Genomic DNA, 21,249 nt, shown 5'->3' on the forward strand with positions numbered 1-21,249 from the left:
AAATCCTGAGTTCCCTTCCTGTTTGCTCAGGAGGGGTGCAGAGTGAGGGGGGAGAAGGGGCAGGAATGGAGGCAAATTGGATGGCATATTTATTGTGAGAGAGGTTCGGGCAAGTGGTGGAGATATGTGAGCTGTGCACATATAACCAGCTGGTCCTGCTCTGTTGAGTGAAGTTCTGCCCATTTCTGGTGCCGTACACCAAGGTATTTCTTGCTTTCCACAAGAAATATTGAACCCACTGGTTTGGGTTTGTTTTTTGGGGGTTGTTTTTTTTTTTGTACTGGGGCTTTGAACTGGAAATTACATTATTGCTTGAACCATACCTCCAACCTCTTATGCTCTGATATGTTTGATAAGATCTTGCTTTTTTGCCTTGTGGGGGGGGAGGCAACCTGAACCATTATCCTCCTATTTTACACTTCTCGTTTCTGGGATAACAAGCACTTTGCACTTGTAATCCTATAGGTCAAAACTCTGAGTATAGCTAGGATTACAGCCATGAGCCTTCACTGCCCCAGCCAAACCCATATTTTTTTAAAAAGGGCTAAACTAGAAATGTGATCATCTGGTCTTTAGTCTGCACAATGTGCCCCCACTATCTAGCTCTAACCTGAGTGTGTTGTTCAACCTTCATGCTACAGCCTTGGTAATAAGAGATGGAGCCACATATGCTTTTCAGAGTGGGGCTGGTATTGCAGCCACAGCTCTGGAAGTTCTACCAATGCTTGATTCTTTTCCACTATTTTTTTCTAACGTATTTTTTTCTGCACATAAAGTTTCTATATATCATTTGTAAATATTTTAACAGCTTTATTGAGATATAATTCACATGCCATCTGCTCAAAATATACTGTTGAGTGGTTTCTAGTGAAGTCACAGAGTTGTAGGATAATCACCACTGTCTCATTTTAGAACACTCTCATCACCTCCTGAAGAAGCCCCATGGTGGGGGCTGGGAATATGGCCTAGTGGCAAGAGTACTTGCCTCGTATGCATGAAGCCCTGGGTTTGATTCTCCAGTACCACATATATAGAAAATGGCCAGAAGTGGTGCTGTGGCTCAAGTTGGCCGAGTGCTAGCCTTGAACAAAAGGAAACCAGGAACAGTCCTCAGGCCCTGAGTTCAAGGCCCACAACTGGCAAAAAAAAAAAAAAAGAAGAAGCCCCATGGTCACTGCAATCACTTCCCCTTCCTCCTCCTCCCCCTTCCTCACTCAATGCATCCATTCATCTGCTCTCTTGTGGATGTGCCTTTTCTGGATGTTTCCTATAAATCGAACCATATACTGTGTGGTCTCCTGTGACTGGGCTACTTTGGTGTAGTATAATGGTTTCAAGCAGGTGCCAGTGCTTCACACCTTCGCATGTCATCTCTCCATCCGTTGGTGAATATTTAAGCTTTTACCTATTGGCTATTGTGAATAGTACTGCTGTGAATCTTTATGTTATGTGCTAAGGTTTTGTGTGCACATACGTGGCCATTTCTCTTACATTTTGTCTAGGAGTGTCATATGAGGTAGCTGTTTAACATTTTGAGTTTTAATATATAACATGCATATATTATGTAAAATATAACACGTATAGTTGTATAAAAACTTGATTTTAATTTTTGTGCAAGTACTAGGGCTTGAATTTGGGGTCTGGGCATGATCCTTTAGCTTTTTTACTCCAGGCTAGCATTTTCCCACTTGAGCCACAGCTCCACTTCCATTTTTTTTGTGTGTGATGTATTGGAAATAAGAGTCCCACCAACTTTCCTGCACACTCCAGCTTTGAACAGTGATTCTTGGCTCTCAGCCTCTTGAGTAGCTAGGATTTTAGGTGTGAGCTACCTGCTCAGCTTAAGGTGGTTCTTAAATTACAGTAAAATATACAGTAAAAATATAGTGTTCTACAGCAAAACCTAATACTCATGTGGCTTGTACATTATTTAACTATGCACTAATTAACTCATGCTGCCAGAGTAAGTAAGTAGTTTTTATGTAATGAGTCTATGTGCTGAGTCTATGAAATTAATGGGTCCTGAGATGTCTAAAAATGGCACTGTTACCATAGGTACCTGCTTGTGTCTGCCAATGAGGATTATATCCATACTATACAAGCAGGACCACAAAACCCAAATGAGATGCTGAGGTTGACCTTGGACTAGAAATGTCATCCATCCCTTCTGAGTCTGTTTCTATGATCAACATAGCTCACTGGCCAACAGTAGTTGAGTTATAAGTAAACAGAATACTATCAAATTAATGAAGTTTGTAATTTCAGTCTTTTGTATCGAGGCATTTGGTTTCAGATTTACTTTTTAGAAAAGAAGGATTTGATTGCCTAGAAGTTTGAACACCAGTATCCCAGATGATGTGTAAAGTCTTGGTTGGGATTTTGACCTAATCTGAGAAGGGTCTTGAAATTCAAGTAGGAATATGATTCCTGGGAATGTTGACTTCCATCTTTGCCCCTCCTGAACCAGCTAGGGGTGCAGAATTGTTCATGGTATGTTTAAGGGTTTATTACACACCTGCTGTGTCCCAACTAGCTAACACACTTGTCATTGGAGGTATTTCATAGCAGAAGACAGAGTTACCTGTCCTCAAAGTACCTACAGCCAGAATGGCTGAATGTAAAATAATGATAATAAAATGATCTGGCTTACATTAATTCAGATATGAGTATTTCCAAATGTGGTCAATATATCAAATGTTCAAGGAATTTGGAAAATGCCAAGGGCAGAGTCTCAGAGCAGGTGGCACAGCACTCTTGTCTAGGGATGCAGGTGGGATTAAGGGGAATTGGGATGCTGCTAGTTCTGCATTTTTCTTTTGAAGTAGGATTTGATCACCCTAGGGCATTTCTTAACCCCTGAAGCCATTTATGAAACAAATAATTGAGCTGTGTCATTCATCTTTGGACAAAGGCAGTGAGCCAAGGAGAAACAAATTTCTTTAAGCCTCTGGATAGGAGAGAAACTAAAAGGAGAAATGTCTGTGTGCCTCTTCATATTTATCTACAATAATATATATGTTGAAATGAACTCCAAGATATGGCAGCTAGATCTCTTTTTTTACTTTTAATTTTTTGATGATGCTGTCTTCTTTATGTATGATATATTCAAATGTATATCTTCAGGAGGGTGTTGGCCAAGGAAGGGAACTCAAAGGCTTAAAAAGGGTGAAAAAGTGCAGCAGTGGAGCTCACTGGACACTGATGAAAGTGAACCATACAGTTCATGGGTGGAGACACGGGGTGGGGGGGGGAGGGAGGACTGGAAGAGAGGGAGGGGACAGAAGACATTGAAAGGAAGTTGTTGCCGGCTCATGTAATTTGTAATCCGTCTGTACATCATTTTTACAAAGTAAATATAAAAATTAGAGATTTTAAAATAAAATGGGGTTCCCAGCACGTTTAAAAAAAAGCCTATGGATACAAATCGGATAATCTAGGTATAGACAAGAAAGAAGCATCGGTTTCTGTCACTGTAAGCTGCTGTTTGGTCTGTTTGCGCACTGCCCATTATAACCCATTGCTGCTGAAAGCCCTTTAGAACAGAGAAAGGTCAGCCTGCAATCCCAGGAGAGAGGCTTGGGGAGCAGTTAGTGCCAGGGTCCCTTCAGGAGGACGGCTTCCTAAAGGTCCCTCAGCCTGACTGGCTCCCTGCTGGCTTTAATTAAATTAGCTCCCGTGGACCTGGGCCTCCTGCCCTGGAGGGAGGGATACTTGATTCCTGGCAGAACTTGGCTCTCCCTCTTACATCTTACATCTTTGAGCCACAGACCTCATAAGGTTGGGCACCCAATGAAATATAAATGCGTATCAGGCTTAGGAAGCCTGTAGCATATAAACACATTCTTCCAATGACTGTTCCATATGTGGGAAAGAGAGAAGGGTGATGTCCCCAGAACAGGAGTCCATTGCCTGGCTGGGATGTCCAAGAGACCCCATTTGGAGTGCAGAGGCAGGTACAGGGTAAAACCAGCTCCCAAGAAGACTGGAGCTGAGAAGACCCAGCTGTAGCTCACGACCCTCTCTGGGTTGCCATCCCCTCCTCCCCTGCACCTTTCAAGGTGTTTCTGGGCCTCCTTTGTTCTAGCACCAGGCTGCATTGCTCCTGTTGCACACCAGGCCTCCTGCCCTGGAGGAGGTCTGTCTGCTTCCTGGAGCCAACCCAGCAATCTGATTGGGAGTCTGTTGCCTGTCCCTTGGCTCTTGCCACCTTCCTTCCCTGGGACTGGTTTTGCTGTGTGGAATTCCTCTTAGGCCTTAGCCTAATTTGTGCCCAGTTCTGTTCCCTCTGGGAAGGGAAGGTCCACTGATGAGAAGCTTTCTCTGCTTCCCTGAAAACTTCCTACCCTTGGTCTGGGAACCTCCTGAGGGCTCAAATCTTGTCTGTCCTTTGAGTTTCTCCCCTGCTTACTCCATACCTGGTCTTTTCTAGCCTTAAGCACCCAGCCCAGATACCCAGATGCCCTTCCTGGCTGACTCAGAGAACCCTATGTACATAGAACACTCATTGTTTCCTGAATCCTGATGTCCACTCAAAACACACCTGAGTTGGCCCCTGGGGATCTTTTCTTTTTAGGATAAAGCCTGCACGCATGGGCGGGCGTGTGTGTGTGTGTGTATGTGTGTGCACGCATGTGCGCGTGTGTGTTTGTGTGTGTGTGAATATGTATGTGGCGCATGCACACATGTGCATGGTAGCTAGTCCTAGGGCTTTATCTCAGAACCAGGCACTGTCCCTGAGCTTTTGTGCTCAAGGCTAGCACTCTACCACTTGTCCATAGCTCCACTTCCAGCTCTGGGCAAACTTTGAACCACAGTTCTTTCAGCCTCCTGAGTAGCTGGGATTATAGCCATGAGCCACCAGTGGCCGGAGAAGCTAATCTTTTGGGGTGTTTTTTCCACCATTCTAGTGTCTCCTTCCCATCCTCACCCTGTTCTGGTTTGGACCTTACTTGTGATTTGCACCCACAAAGGGGAAACTAGTATGATCTCCAGCACGATGAGTGTTCTCTTACCAGCCTTGCAAATCCTTTCTGGATCCTGACTGAAAGCCCTTTCTCTCTGCTCCGGCTCCTCTGCACATCTCCCACTGAGGCACCCCAGTTGAGGCTAAGGTGTGATTTTGAATGCAGCATGGTTATTCAGCTAGTTGCCCTGGGTTGGGCTCTGGGTTTTTTGATCTTCAAAACATGTCCTGGGAGACCAACCGGGCACTCATGGTGGCCGGTCGCCATGTCTGCATGTTCCCTGGCCTCCTCCCAATTCTCTTCTCAAAGGAGCTTGAACTCAGTCCTGGAGGGACTGTGGAGCTTCCACTGACATGATGGGCTTTTGTTCACAGAGCTGCGGTGCACGTGTGGGTGAATACTTGGGCAATTAGCAGATGAGCTAACACAGCTCAGCAGCCCAGCACACTGACATGGCCTCACACCTTAGTTTTCCAGAATTTGGCAAGTCCGATAAAAATCCTTAACACAAGAATGAACTTGAAGAGCCAACAGCTTTTGTAGTCTCAGTAAACATTTAGTCTTTCTTTCTTGACCTGCCTAGAACAATGTAGAAACAGATCTTATTTGAACAAGTGGACCACCCTTGGCGTGTAGCATTTAATTTGATTTTTATCTTACTCATCAGCAGGAGATGTTAAAAGAGCCAGATTTAAAATGAGTTATGTTGCTTTTTTTCCCCAGTCTTTAAAAAAAAAACCCTAACCACTCCTTTTCATAAAGATAACCCTATTTTCCTTCCTTTATGAGGAATGGCAGCCCCTCTGTCACTCTGTTTCCTGAGGTGCATCTGGCTTCAGGTGAGTTAGCTGGGCAGGAAGGAGCTTTTCCATGCAGGAGGGAAGCCAGCCAGGTGCCCTTTGGCCAGAGGCCTGGTGGGTGTTGACATGACTGGATCCACCCAGCCTAGTGACCCAGCGCAGCCCGTGTGTCACTGACCCATCAGATCCTGGAGCTCTCCTCTGAGATTTCTGCAGTCTAACAAGCTTTATTGCCATGTGAGGAAGCGGGGATCACACTCAAGTTCATTGCCACCTTTGCTGCCAGATGAAGCTTTAGGTCCGTGGGAACAAGACCAAGCGCATACCATTTCACTTTTAGAATGCCAGATATCATCTGTTAGGATCCACTGGCGGGCTTTGTTGCTGATTTGATTTCTGCTAAGGGGTCATCTGGAATCTTGGCTTTCAAGTTTGCAGTTCATAATGCTACCTTAACCCACTTGTTGACTATAGAACAAGTTCAGGAGCGTGTGGACCTCAACAGCTTAAAACGCTATTAGAGACAGACACTGATGGCTCATGGCTATAATCCTAGCTACACAGGAGATTGATATCGGCAGATCATGGTTCAAAACTAGCCTGGATGGGAAAGCCTGTGAAACTCTTATCTTCAGTTAACCAGCCAAAAGCCAGAAGTGGAGCTGTGGCTAAGTGGAAGAGTGCCAGCATTGAGTGAAAAAAGCTAAGGGGCAGCATCCAGGCATGAGATCAAGCCTCAGTACCAGCACACCCACACACAGAAAATGTCCACTAATAATCATTAGCATTAGAAAAGCACTGAGTAAAAACTTAGGGAAAGTAAGTAAAAACTTGGAACAAGCAAGTAAAGTAAAAACTTTTGGGGAAAGTCCAGGAATTCCCACTTGAGGGAGGAGTTGTTAAATATTTTATTCTGACAGTCTTCCAAAAGGGAATGACACTGTCCTCTTCAAAACAGCCTGGTTTGGGAGGGAGGCGGATCATTGGGCAAAACACACAAATGTGCAAATATAAGCTCATGAGTATCTTGAAGCTACACTAAAATTTTATTTTAATGATTTTAAAAAATCGTAACTGGACTGATGAGGAATCATCAGGACCTCAGCTTATCTAACACCTGTGGCGTTGAGCTATCTGTAATGACATTGCTTCCTACACCTGTGAAGAGATGACGGTCCTTTAGTGACCTAACTGGCAGTCAGGAAGGGAGCCTCACTTAGGGAAAAGTAGATCCACAGGGAACATGGTTTTTCTGTGAGCAGAGATGTCTGGCGCTGTTGTTCACCAACTCCTTCCTGTTCTTTAAGTTGTTATGTAGCACCCACATTCATCGCAGGTAGTCTGTATTTCATCCACCTGCTCATGCTTTAAAATGGCCTGGGCTCTCCCTTGCTTCCCCAAGCTCAATAGCCACCTTCCTTTGCCCATTGAATCATATAAGAGCCTCATGCAGGAAACAGCTTATTACTCGAGGGCTGATGATGCTCATTTCCATCATGAGAGTGCTGGTAGAGGAAAGTAAGGTGAATAATAGAGTGTCAGGAGTAGACTCTCATCACCCTTGATCTGGACAGGATCTTGGCAAGAGGGGTGATTTGTTCCAGTGGGACCAACCGCCTTGCTCATTAGAATCCCCAGGACTGAGAAAAACCCACTCATCCCAGACAAGTTGGCAGACACTATGGAGGTGGGTCCAGGTATCAGTGAGCTTTGCTAAGTGTTCCGACCTGCCAGCTCAAGTGCATTGGTCTAACCTTCCTGTTTTATACCGAGCACAAACAAAGCATATCACAGCCTGGTCTTCCCTCTCGGGCCAGTACCCTCCTCCAGCAGTTCCGGGTGCCTTTGTTGTGCCAAGTTGCAAGACCACCCCCAAGAAGACCACCGAGATTCAGACACTCCGAAATGCAAAAGCAAGGCAAGGCTTTATTTAACGAGCTGCCAACTCGGGCCTCGTCCTACCCACCGACACAGCGGAGGTTAGGAGGAAGCCTCGAGCTATGATTACACAGGGCTTATAAAGGCAAAGAACAAGGTTACAACAATCAGCTGTGCAAGCAAGATTAGAACACAGGTACAAATCTGATTGGCTCAGGGTTCGATTCTAAAATGGGGTTCACGTGGTGGGGCCTGACTTCAAAGTCTGGCACCTCATTTCCCCCTTTTTCTTTTTGGTACCTTGGGAGCCAATCATGGCTCCATTCTGTCCATTTCAATGGCTTGCATGTCTAGGGGATGATATAGAGGTAAGGCATGGGCCAGTAGGACCCAATGTAGTAACCAAAGGGCCTGTCACCATTTCTTACAAGAATATTCTCTGTACCTCTGTTCTGCATGTCTCTAGTTTATCCTGCCTCATCTTCCCAAAAACAACTCTGGTCCCTTGATTTTAAAGGGGGGCTGATGGGTGAAGATCATCCATCTTCTGTAATTTCTTCAGGCTGACTCAGGGGCGTTGACCTTACCTAGCCAGGAACCTATAACCTTAGTCTACTTTTCCAAGGGACTGCAGGATTGCTGCAAACTGAAAATTAACTTTCAGCTATACAGACTTACCATTAGCTCTATAGTGTTTAGTATCCAAATGTAAGCAACAAAATAATACATAAACTTCTCAACTGTGCTCTAAGGGTCGGGTGGCTATACCCGTATTCCTGAGCAAGCTCAAAACTACCTAAAATAAGGGGGTCACCTCACTTTGGAGTGAGCTGCCAAAATGACATCAACACTAGCCAGGGTAGTAAGGAAAGAAGGCAAAAAGAAAATTATAACAATATTCAGTCTAACTTTCTTTTCTTGAGGCGAAGGCGAAGCGGCTGAGTTGGGTGCTTGGAGACCTCCCATGTTCCATCACGGTAGTTGTCATCCAGGGCAAAGGGGCCAGCTGGCCTGGCGTGGGAGCAATGGACCCAAGTGGTGACGCCATCTACTTTAAGGGCCGTGGGAGTAGTCAGTAGCACCACGTAGGGTCCCTTCCATCGTGGTTCTAAGGATTTGGAGTTATGCCTCCGGACGAACACCCAATCTCCTGGCCTGAATAAATGGGGGATAGGGACAGAAGCAGAATCATATAATGCCTTGAGTTGGGGCCACATTTTCTTGTGCACGAGCTGCAAATAATCAAGTTTACACAAAAATTCAATATCATCCAAATCAGTGAGCAATTCAGTCTGAAGGCTAGGGATAATGGGCGGAGGGTACCCGTACATTATTTCAAAAGGAGTAAAGCCAAGTTGATAGGGAGAATTTCTTACCCTAAGTAGAGCAAAAGGAAGGAGTGACACCCAGTCTGCGCCAGTCTCTAAGGCCAATTTAGTTAAGGTCTCTTTTAGAGTCCGATTCATTCTCTCTACCTGTCCTGAACTCTGGGGTCTACAAGCACAATGCAATTTCCAATCTGTCCCCAGTGCAGCGGCTATTCCCTGACTTACTTTTGAAACGAAAGCCGGTCCGTTGTCCGACCCAATGGTGGATGGGAAGCCATACCTGGGTAGGATTTCTTCCAGGATCTTCTTAGCCACTATATTCGCAGTTTCATGCTTTGTTGGATAGGCTTCCACCCATCCTGAAAAGGTGTCTACAAAAACTAGCAAATATTTGTATCCAAATTTTCCAGGTTTGATTTTTGTGAAATCTACTTCCCAATACACGCCTGGCCTATCCCCACGGAAGCGAGCTCCTTTAGTAACTTGTTGATTGGGGGCATTGGTAAGCTGACAGGCCTTGCAATTTTTAACAATATTTTCAATAAGTTGATCTCCTTGTCTAATTTTTACTTTGGAATGTCGGAGCAAGTCCTGCATTCTTACTGGGTCAGCTCCGGCTTTAAGTTCCACAAAAATTGGAGGACGATGTTTTGCCAGTCCCATTCCCCCAGTTTCTGCCCATGCTTGGGGAAACGCCCGTAGCCACTCATTTTCTGGAGACTCGGGCTTGAGATGCTGGTATAGCCTATACTCTTCTTCTAACTTGCTAGTTATTAGTATACTAACAGGCTTTTCTCTTGAGTTCGTCACAGAAATCCCACTGTCTGTGAACTGTATCTGAGCTTTCATTTTCGTTAAGAGGTCACGTCCAAGCAATGGATAGGGGCAGTCAGGGATGACTAAAAACGAGTGGGTTACCTGGCCCGCTCCCAAGTCCACTGTTCTTTGAGTAGTCCATTTATAGGGTTTAGTGCCCGTTGCACCTTGGACCCATGTTGTTTTAGTGGACATCGGCCCTCTCGGGGCTAGTAATACTGAATTTTCTGCTCCCGTATCTACCATGAACATGACTGGATTCCCCTCCACTTTTAATGTTATCCTGGGCTCAGGGAGGGGATCTGAACCCCGACTCCCTCAGTCACTGTCCTCAGCCATCTCTAAGGTTGACAACACTCTTGATCCTACTTTATGTTTTTCCTCCTTTTTCTGGGCTAGCTCTGGGCAGTTTCTGATCCAATGCCCCTCCTTCTTGCAATAAGCACATTGATTCTTCCCCATCCTTGGTTGGGGTTTGGGCTTTTGCTCCTTACTTGGAGAGGAGGACTGTCTAAAGTTTCCTGCCTGCATAGAGGTCAGGATTTCCCTGAGTTCCTTCTGTTGTTGTTCCAAAATCCTAGCCAGACTCCTTTCCTGTCTTCGTTCTCCTGTTTCTCTCTTATTATAAACCTTTTCCGCCACTGCTACTAGATCCCTAATAGATTTTTCCCCAAGCCTGTCTAGAGCCTGCAATTTCCGCTTTATATCCGGTGCGGCTTGATTTACGTAGGCAAACATAATCATCTGAGCAGATTCCTGGGTCTCAAGATCATATGGGGTGTATTGACTAAAGGCTTCCATAAGACGCTCAAGGTATGCTGCCGGACTTTCACTTTCTCCCTGTCTGATATCATAAACTTTGGCCATATTTGTAGGTCGGCGAGCCGCCGCCTTGAGACCTGCCAGCAGAGCCTGGCGATAGACAAGGAGTCGCTCCCTACCTTCAGCCGTATTGTAGTCCCATGCTGGTCGGGTCTGGGGAAAATAGGTATCAATCAAGGCAGGATCCGTGATGGGTGCTCCGTTGGGGCCAGGGATAAGTCTCCGGGCCGCTTCTTGAATACGACCTCTCTCCTCATTGGTGAAAAGTACCTGTAAAAGCTGGCTACAATCATCCCAAGTGGGCTGGTGAGTGAAAAGTATAGTTTCAAACAAGCGAATTAAGTCCCGAGGTTTCTCAGAAAAGGGGGCATTTTGGGCACGCCAATTGTAAAGATCACTAGTAGCAAATGGCCAGTATTGGAATTGTTGTCGACCGTCCGCATCCACAGGACTTATAGGGCGTAGGGGAAGGGTAGTAGATTTGTGAAGAGATGTAATTCTTTGGCGCCGGCGAGTTGATTGAGCGGGACCCTCCGGGGCGGAGGGCACAGCTGAAACATCTTCCTCAGAGTCCTCCTCTTGGAGAGTTAACTGGGGTGGGGCGTATGGAGGGGGAAGCATTTCCTCCTCTGTGCTTCCTCCCTGGAGGACAGGTGGATATAATTTCTTTTCTCCCCTCTTAGGTTCTCTCTTGGCACCCCGTGTTTTTTGAGTGAATATTGGGGTAGGGGAAGGAGTGGAGGAGGGAGTTGGTAAGAAAGGCCGAACCCAAGCTGGAGTGTCCCTGTCAACTAGTTCTTTCCAGGTGTCTATATAAGGAATCTGGTCTATATAGCCTGAACGAGGGGCTTCGATTAGGCTTTGTAAGGTACTGATCTTAATGATGTCAAAGCTTCCCTCAGGTGGCCAATTAACTCTCTCAAGGGTGGGCCATTCTGACTTGCACAGGGTAATCCACTTTTCCTTCTTAAGGGCCACACCTCGGTTCTGAGCTATCTCCTTGATCTCCTTCCAGTGAACTAGAGTCAAATCTAGGGGGCTAGATGGAGGACCCCAAGATAGAACGTTACCCATAGCTCTGATCAGATGTTTAGTCCAAAAGGCTACAAAAGAAAAGAAACCAAAACAATTAATACAGAAGGAAAAAAACATAGGCAAGATCAAGAACAAGAAAAACTGGAGATTTCCCAAGTTGGCCCACACATCCCCCTGCAAGGATGCAGAAAGAGTGAATTCAAGTTGAAAGCGGGGCTCCAGAGATCCCCCTTTAAGGGTGAAGAGTCTGGGACATCCCCCGGTCTCACCAGGATTGTCAAGTAAGTACATCTGCTTCGACAACCCCTTCAAGAAATAAGCAAAAGCAAGACAAACAAACAGGCACATTACAGGACAAGACAAATGAACAGCGCTGTTTTCTTACCTTCGGAGTCTGGGATCTCGGGGTCTCTGGGGCTATCCCGGACGAAACCCCAAATGTTGTGCCAAGTTGCAAGACCACCCCCAAGAAGACCACCGAGATTCAGACACTCCGAAATGCAAAAGCAAGGCAAGGCTTTATTTAACGAGCTGCCAACTCGGGCCTCGTCCTACCCACCGACACAGCGGAGGTTAGGAGGAAGCCTCGAGCTATGATTACACAGGGCTTATAAAGGCAAAGAACAAGGTTACAACAATCAGCTGTGCAAGCAAGATTAGAACACAGGTACAAATCTGATTGGCTCAGGGTTCGATTCTAAAATGGGGTTCACGTGGTGGGGCCTGACTTCAAAGTCTGGCACCTCACCTTCTCCTGTCCTCCAGCCCTGATCAAGCTTGCTTCACTGGCCAGCAGCCATCTCCAATTGCCCCTCCCCATTAAGGCTGAAGAGAGATCGGCTGTTGTCCAAAAGAACCAACACATAGCTCTTGCCTTGGTCCTCTCTCCTAGGGCATTCACTAGGAGGTCCTTCAGGGTGGACAGGGCATGGGGCCCACTACCTTGTGGGCAGGTACTTTGGATAGATGGCCATGCTGCTTAGAAATGAAGCCAACATCTTTTTGTGCCTAAAAGGCACTATAGAAATGCTGGCCTGGGGGCTTCTTCTCCCAGACCTCTGCACCCCAGCCACATGGTGGTCTGGGTGGTTTTGATTCCTGGCTTTTGCCCAAGTGACCTCTCTTTAAGCTCTCAGTGTCAGTGGGTTTATTATAACAGGACCACTGGACCAGCCCTGTCCTTCCTACCCCCCACCTACCTCAGATGAACTGTTGAATGCTCAATGAATGGATTAATTTGGTTCCCATAAGCCATCTTCCTATATACAATCATGCTGTTATGGGTTATGATATCTTTCTTGCTCAATCAGACATTTAAATCAGACTTCAGAAACAAAGGTTACATGAACTGAGGCTCCCCAAGTGTATGCCCCATCTGGAGACTAGACATAGACACTTTCATGTGATGGTGTCAACACATTACACATACAGCTTTCACTGGTCTATTACTGAATGTCTGCTTGGTTAATAATGTTATATAGTAAATTATCTGAGAAGCCACATTTTTAAGGATTGAATCTCGGAGGTTTTATTAAAGCATTAGGAATCTGCAGGCAGCCAGTTGTTACAAAGGCTTGCAGCCCACAAATACACTTAACACTATCAGGAAACAGGCCAGAGAGGGAAGAAAGAACAAAAACAATACCAACAAGCCAATTCAGCTCCAATGGAGAGCTGACTTAGGATGCCATAGTAACCAGAGAAGAGACAGGACGCAGGACGTGAATTGGACGCACAGCGGCATGGCGTACTGGCACCTGAGCTGGCCTGAACCTAAATAGGGTCAGGTCAGAGGACAGGATCACAGGAAACTCCCAGTCCCGGGCACTTGACTGACAGGTTCAGTCACCTCTAGGCCAAGTGCCCACCCCTGTGTCCAGGGATTGGGAACACCTATAACCTGGGATTGGAACTTCCCTTCCTCTAGGAATTCAGGCACACCCATCAAAACAAGATGCCTGATAGTACAACTCACTATGTGGCCAATGATGGCACTGACCTCCATACTCCAATAAGATGGTTGTCATTTTGGTCCAAGGCTAAGTGTTCTTCATCAGTCATTAAAATGAGTAGATTTCTGCTTGGTAACTCTGATAAGGAGATGGCCAAGCTTAGCCTATGTGGTACATTGCAGATGAAAGTGACAGTTAAGTCCTTAGCTGCTTCATTCGGGGCAGGCTTTGAGGCCAAAAGGTGAGGGGAAGACACTGGTATATTTTGGAAGGATCTGGTGGGGTAGGTGTGGGGCTGGAGATGAGCACCACTGAGATAACACTGCTCTGGGCCACTATGCCATCACGTGGTGCCATGCGAGTTTCTCTGTATGGAATGGCACATTTCCATCTCTCTCTCCAGCCCCAAAGTATATTCTACATGGTTTCATTTTATTCAGTAAGAAGGGAAGGCCATCTGTCTAAAACTTAAAGGTGAACATTTAGGTTTTAGATTATTTGTCCTATAAGGAATCTTAGAGAAGAGGGAGAGGGAGAAAAAGAGGAGAGGTGTAGAGGGATATAGAGGGAGAGGGTAAGAGGAATGGGAAGAGAGGGAGAGAGAGAGAATGAGAATTTATACCTATTCACCTCATGAAGAAAATACCAACTGTACTGTTTTTAATTTTCTTTGTACCAGTCCTAGGGCTTGAACTCAGGGCCTAGGTGTTGTTCCTGAGCCTCTTTGTGCTCTACCACCTAAGCCACAGGGCTACTTCTGGCTTTTTCTGAGTAACTTATTGGAGATAAGAGTCTTCTGGACTTTATTGCCTGGGCTGACTTAGAATCATGATCCTCAGATCTCTGCCTCTTGAGTAGTTAGGATTACAGGTGTGAGCCATTGGTTTAAAAAGCAACTTCTTGTCAGGTACCAATGGCTCATGCCTGTAATCCTAGCTACTTAGTAGCTATTGAGGATCTTGTTTGAAAGCAGCTCAGGTTAGGAAAGTCCATGAGACGCTAATCTCCAGTTAACCACCAAAGAAGTGCTGCTGTGGCTGAAGTGGTAGAAAGCTAGCCTTTGGTTGGTGGGGGGGGGGGGGGGCTGGGGGGAAAGCTTGTGGACAGCAACCAGCCCCGAAGCTCAAGTCCCAGGATCAGCACCAAGAAAAACAACCACCACCTTCTTGTTACAGAACAGAAAAAGAGAAATTCTAATTTGGTTGTTTTCAAATAACCACCTTCTTTGCAGTGTGGGAGGGGCTGGAACTAACTTCTCCACATGGGAATCCTTGGATTCTCTGCTTTTCTAGGTAGACCTGTATTTCTAGAATAAAAATCTGCACAGAATGACAGATGGACCTGTGGGGCCCCAGGCTGCTTGGCAGGGTGTCCTGTGTTTCAGGGAATTGTTTGGGGGTGCTCTGTAGGAGGGCCGTTCCACAGGGCAGCAGGGCATGGGGTATTCCAGGGGCCAGGCCTCATGCTGGTTTTGCTGGTGGCTGTGGGCATATGGAGAGGATGGAGCTGGCTAGTTTTGCTGGGGTCTGGATTGTCTTCTGCCCATGTGGCAGAGCTTGCAGGGACCTGCTTAGGGTGGCAGAAGGAGGGCAGTCTTTGAGCTACCGTCACCATGTGTATTTCTGTCTGTGGATATGTTATCTGCAATGGCAGTTTTGTGTGCATATGTGGGCTAATGCTTCACTTTCTAATTAAAAACTCAAGATGTCATTCTGAGCTACATAGAAGAATATCAAAATCACTATTTTTTTTTCCTATTTGCTTGTGAAGTAGTTTAGACTCATAATCCTTCTGAGTGCCAGGATTCTAGGCCTGCACTACCCTACTCGGGCTCTGAAATGACTGCCTTTCTAATGGTTGGGAGACATGAGTGATAGGGCAGAGCAAGTGGGCCAGGGGTCGGCACTCATTGTACTTGTCAGTGCCCCCAACAAATGTGATTTGTGCTGCCACGTGCACTCTGCTGTAGATGAGTGTGGATTTAGTTGTACATAGAAGTGAGTGTAGGTATGGAAGGAACATGCTCGGTAGACAGGCATTTGAGGTGACTGCTCCTGGCTGGGATTGCAGGAAGGATGGGAGCTAAGACTTTTTTTTCAGTGACCGTCGTTGAACGATTTCATAGATGAGAAACCCACCTGATGAGCTTTTTAAGGCCCCAGAGCCTTAGCCTGTAGGCGTGTCCCTTGTGGGTTGCACTGTCCTGTGGGGAGGCTGCTCCCAAGGGCTGCAATGGGGTGGGGGTTGGGGGGTGGGGGTGATGGCCCAGTCTCAGCCTGGGACTCCAGATCAACCAGACACAACAGCTAGGGAGACTGGAGCTTGCTTGCCAGGTTTCTCCATGATTAACGCGGGTTTCCGAGGGCTTGGCCTGAACCAATGGTGGTGCAGGTTGTTAGAGAGGACTATGGCTGCAAGGCTGTTTTCTGGGGAGCTGAGCACATTCCCTCCACCACCACCACCACCCCCAATGTACTCTGGTACACAAGAACATCCTGTTTCCTAATTAATGGGTTTCATTCAACATCAGTCTCCTACCCTGTGCATTGTCCCACCTAAGATCTGAGTCTGACCGACTGACTGCCTGACCGACAGTTCTGGCTGACATTTGAGAGCCTGCAGTATTTGCATGTGAGTTACTTGCAGAGCAGAACGGCAGACCTACAGGACTGCATGCAGGCAGCCGGGAGGTGGGAAAGGGCTTGGCACACAGGCAGGGTCAAATGAGAGACTGGGATTAGACCAGTGACAGTCAGAGGAGAGTCAGGGAGGCTGAGGACACATGAGAGGTGTTCTTAAAAGGATTTGAATGTTGAAAGATTAAGAGAACCTCTTGGAAAATTGATAGGGCCCTTGAATAGTTTGCTAAAACAGCCTTTCTGATTTTCTTACTAAAAGTAAAATATTGAAGGAAAAAGTTAAGGGGTAGTTGTTAAGAAAAAGTATACATAGCCAGGCACCAATGGCTCGTGCTTTTGTGTGGAGACCCAGAGGACTGCAGTTTGAAGCAATTTTGTTTGCAGAAAAGCTCAAGAGACTCCATTTCCAGTTAGCAAAAAGCTAGGCTGGAGGCATGGCTCAAGCTGTAGAACAACAGTGTTGAGCAAACAAGCCCTGAAACTGGCAAAAACCAAGAGGGAGGGAGGAAGGGAAACGGAAGGGTGAGTACACAGGAGCCCCTCTCCCCCAAATGATTGCTTTAGAACATGGTTATAATTGCATGCTCTCAACCTAAATTTTGCCAAACTTAGTCCCATTTTTAGTCCTATTTTCTTTTTACGGTAAAGACCCAGTCAAAACTTTTTATCCTCCTCCCCAAAATAATTTGGTATGAAATGAATATTCTTTGTTCAAATGGGTTGATTTAAAGTTACCACCACCCTACATTGCTCTTATACCCATATATTCTTGACTAACTAGGACTGTTTTTGTTTCTGCCTGGCAGGCACTTGTTGAGGGGGTTTTCGCAGGTGGCATGCAATCTTTAGTAACCCAGAGAAGTTACAATGGTGTATAATCCTATCTAATATTCCTTTTCCCTGTTCTGAGAAATCATCCTAATAGGATCCCTCCCCCTCCCACCTCCTCTCTTGTTTCTAGTTACTTTTGAAATCATGTCCTTCCAAATTTAAAAACAAAAATCTGTCTCAATTGCAACCCAATGTGCTATAAAAATAAATCAACTGGGCTGGGCACCAGTGGCTTCTATCTGTAATCCTAGCTACTCAGAAGATTGAGATCTGAGTTCAAAGCCAGCCTACATAGGAAAGTCCATGAGACTCTTATCTCCAATTAACCAGAAAACAACAACAACAATAAATCAATTGGAATTCAGTGTAAATGTGTGGAGCTGTAACAGTGAGATTCTATCCCCTTCCTGTATAATGCAATAAAAGCCAATAAAATATATATATATATTTACTTATCAGTTTATGTGGTTTACACCACTGATATTCAAGTCCTTAGCAGTATTTTCTAATGCTCAAAAGCCACCCAACCCTCGAATTATACCATGTCTTACCAGAGGCATCTTTTTTTTTTTTTTTTTTTGCCTTTTGGGGGGAATTGAAGTCTAAAGAGTGGGTTGCTTTTATGATCACCCTGAGAGGCCCCATATTCTGGGTGATGCTCAGGACGTGTCCAGGCGAGATTCCTTCTGCAGGGTGGGGGCCAGGCAGCTCTTAAAGACAGCTTTTGTCTGCCCTTTGTTTTCTTTTCCTGATGGACTTTATTGCATAGGAGTTTTAGGTTTGCAGGGATGTGAAAGGAAGTTATAACTCATGAGTTTTTGTTTTTGTTTTCACCCTCTCTGCAGACGTCGCCTCATTTCCCAGAGATCATCTTTGGAGACCCTGGAAGATATTGAGGAGAATGCCCCCCTCCGGAGGTAATTTTTCCATGTTTTACTCACACACACACACACACACACACACACACACACACACACACACACACACACACGTAGATAGTGGGTGGCACAGATTGTTCTTTTTAAGCTCTTGATGTACAGAATTAAACCTTTAAACGACCATCTGTCTCTCAGGGACTGAATCCCGGAGTAGCCTAGTGTGTCTGCAAATTTGGATCCTTGTGGTTTTCCATTTATTTATTTATTTTTTTAGTGCTGGACATGGAACCCAAGGTCTTCTGCAAGCGCAAGCTCATGACTGAGCTCATCCGTAGCCCTTCTTTTCATTTTGAAGGCTGCCACTTAGTGGAAGAAGAGCCTAATATTATCCCAGTGATGATTATATATTAGTGGTGGTCTTAGACTTCCTTTTCAGCAGGAAAAGCAACCAGAACTTGCCCGTGACGTCATTCACGGAGCTAGTTGCTGGGGAAACCTGGTGAGGACAATTGCAAGGGCTCCCTTGGGGTGGAAGGCATTCCATCTGCCCCTGGGGATTAGACAAATGCTGGTAAGACATCTTTTTCCCGGTGACAACAATTGCTGAGCTGTGTCAAGTAGTGCCTGTGACTGGCAGGTTCCCCTCCTCTAATCCTGCCCCCTCCTTTATCCCACATCTGTACTGCAGTCAGCCAGGCTCTCGTGGTGGGGGAGGAAGTAGTCCTACATGACGTCTCTTTGCATCCTTCCTGCAGCCCTGAGCTGGGTGGGGCTCAGCCCCACAGGAGGAGCAGAGGCAAGATGGAGCAGGGATTGCCAGGCTACCAGACCTGTGCGAGGATGCCAGCTCTTATAGACTCTGCGTGTTCCTCTGCTTCTGCCCTTGCTGGGCCTACAAGTCTCTAGATTCCCCCATAGAGCCTGGAAAGTGCTGGTGTGGAGGGTGAAGGCTTTCCCTTGCCTGGAGAGAACTCTTTCCCACCTGGAGGCTCCTTCCCAGGTGAAGGGTGTGCCCATAGCTCCACCTGCATGAGAAGCAGAAGGCAGAGTAAACCCCACCATCATCCAACCATGAATGTAGTCATTGACATCATCCCAAAACGGTTGCCAGAGATTCTGATTTCTATTTTTGAAGTCTTTGGAAATGTCTTGGAGTCCCGAATCATGTGTGCTACATGTCCTGGAGGCACGGCTATATGCTGGGAGGCCATTTCCTTGCATGCAGGAGTGGCATGGCAGCTGAAATGAGAGTCAAGTCAGAAGCTGAGCACAGTGGTACACACTTGTAATCCCAGCACGGGGGAGGTGGAGGATGACTGAAAGTTCAAGGCCAGCTTGGGATAGAGAGAGTGAAGTCCTATCTCAAAAATAAAACAGATTGAGGCCTAACTCAAGTGACAGAGTGCTTGCTTAGCATGCTCAAGGCCAGGACTACAAAAATAAAACCCCACATAAACAAAAGTCAAGTCAGGAATTGCTTTGGTGCAGGTGATGGTGAGTATGGAAGAGCAGTGTGGTCAGATGTCAGTCAATCAGAGCTTTGGCCTTACAGTGGCCTCTGACCCAGCCTCTCCCCCGTACAGCCGACAGGAAAATCAGTAACTAGGGCCAAAAAAAGCCCCAACCCTGGTGCTTCCAAAGGCTGCTAGAAGCCAAAGTCAGTGGAGCTGTGTGGCAAATGTGAGCAGGATGCTAGGCGATTAGTCCGTAACATGTGAAAGGTGAAGCGGGCCAGGGTCCTGGGGTCCTGCTCTGTGCCCTTCCCCTTCCTCTTGGGATCTGCCCAGACTGGCAAATGAGCTCAGGAACATGGTGTATGTAAACTACAATTTCATCCAGCTGTCCTGAATTTCAAGCAAATCTTACATAAACACAAACTTAAAAATCAAGATGCTTTAGAAGTCCTTGCTTCCCCAATTGACTTTTTTTTTTTTCAATTTAAAAATTCTCATGTTTGGAGCTTAATTGTTCCTAGAAAATCAGTATGACATAGAGGAAGGAGAATTCTTCGGGAATCTGAGGTCCTGAGTGCTAGGCTTGATTTATTAAATGGCACACGGTCTCTCTGGGGCCTCGGTATTCCCATCTGTAAAATGGGAGGCCTGGTGCCTGTTCTTCCCATCCTGTTAAATAGGAAAGTACCCGAATAATGACAGTGAGGTATTTGGGGAACTATGGAGGTGGAAGGATATTAGCCCAACTTGCTTTTAAGCTTTGCACATAAAAACAAATGCATAATTAAGTGTATCCTATAATCAGTGCTAACAAGAAAGAGCTAATCTCTCATTAAATTAATTTTTAATTTAATTATATCCTAATTTAATTTCGAGTCCCTTAAAACACATGTTTTTAAATGGGTATTTACATGTTAACGTAGGCGGCTTTGGAATTAATTTGTTCTTTGCTTAACCTGCCACCACCTGATGGGGCCCTATATTCCAGTTTCCTTGGCAATTGTTGCTAACCCCACGTTCCCTTGAAGCAGTTCTTAGAATCCCCTGGTGTTTCATTTAATGCTTTAAAAAAGGAAGACAACAAACAGCTTGCAGGATAAAGGGCTGGATCCTAGGGTGTGCATTTAGAATTGAGAGCTGTTATGGAAATAGACTTTTATTAAGTTCTCCTGTCAAGTCTCCTCTCTTGCTCATGGTGGTTTGTTAGTGTTTTCTGTATGTGCCTGGAGCTCATAAGAATTGAGCACTTACAATGAGAGGACTTGGAGCCATTTGCCACCGCCTCACCTGGTGGTTTCATGGTACTGCCACAGTAAAATGGTAGGACGTCATCAGCTTCCCCAGGCCATCAGGATAAGGGGGACACTGTCATTGTTTGAGCTTCTTTGCTAGGGGCTAGTCCTGGTTGAAGGCAAAGAATTTGATGCCCCTCTTGCTGCAGGCACAGGAGGCAGGGAGCCCCTTAGGTTGTCCTTCCCCTTTGCTGGCACTGGTTTCTGCTTCATGGAGCTTGCGGAGGTGGCAGTGCTCATGAGCTGAGTGTGCCTGGCTCTCTCAGGCAGTCTGGCCTCACTGCCCTCAGACTGGCTGGCTCAGTTTTGGGGGTAGAGCAAGGTAAGGTCTGAAGTCATTCCTGAATCCTTGCTTCTATCCAGAAACCACTGGAGGCTTTTTTCTTTTGGGTTTTTTCTAAATGCTTTTAGAGATTCTTTCCAGCAATCCCATGTTTCTAGAACTTTCTGTGAGTGAGATTACTGGGAGCCTTGAGTGGTCTGTAGACTTAGGTGGCCATTCTCAGGCCAGAATGATGATAGTTTGGAGTTCTGGGTCTGCCTCCAGAGAGTGGCCCTGA

At 46.0% G+C, this 21,249-nt stretch overlaps 1 protein-coding gene across 2 annotated transcripts in view; it reads left to right on the forward strand.

Moving 5' to 3' along the window:
• Cables1 (Cdk5 and Abl enzyme substrate 1) overlaps positions 1–21,249 on the forward strand; it is a 96,918-nt gene that overhangs the window by 28,741 nt on the left and 46,928 nt on the right. For both annotated transcript variants that reach the window (XM_048363600.1, XM_048363599.1), the window contains exon 2: positions 17,911–17,982. In XM_048363600.1, the coding sequence (XP_048219557.1) occupies positions 17,911–17,982 (72 nt within the window). The remainder of the gene's footprint in view (positions 1–17,910; positions 17,983–21,249) is intronic.

This window comes from Perognathus longimembris, chromosome 15, assembly GCF_023159225.1.
Source record: "Perognathus longimembris pacificus isolate PPM17 chromosome 15, ASM2315922v1, whole genome shotgun sequence".
Taxonomy (NCBI): Eukaryota; Metazoa; Chordata; class Mammalia; order Rodentia; family Heteromyidae; genus Perognathus; species Perognathus longimembris.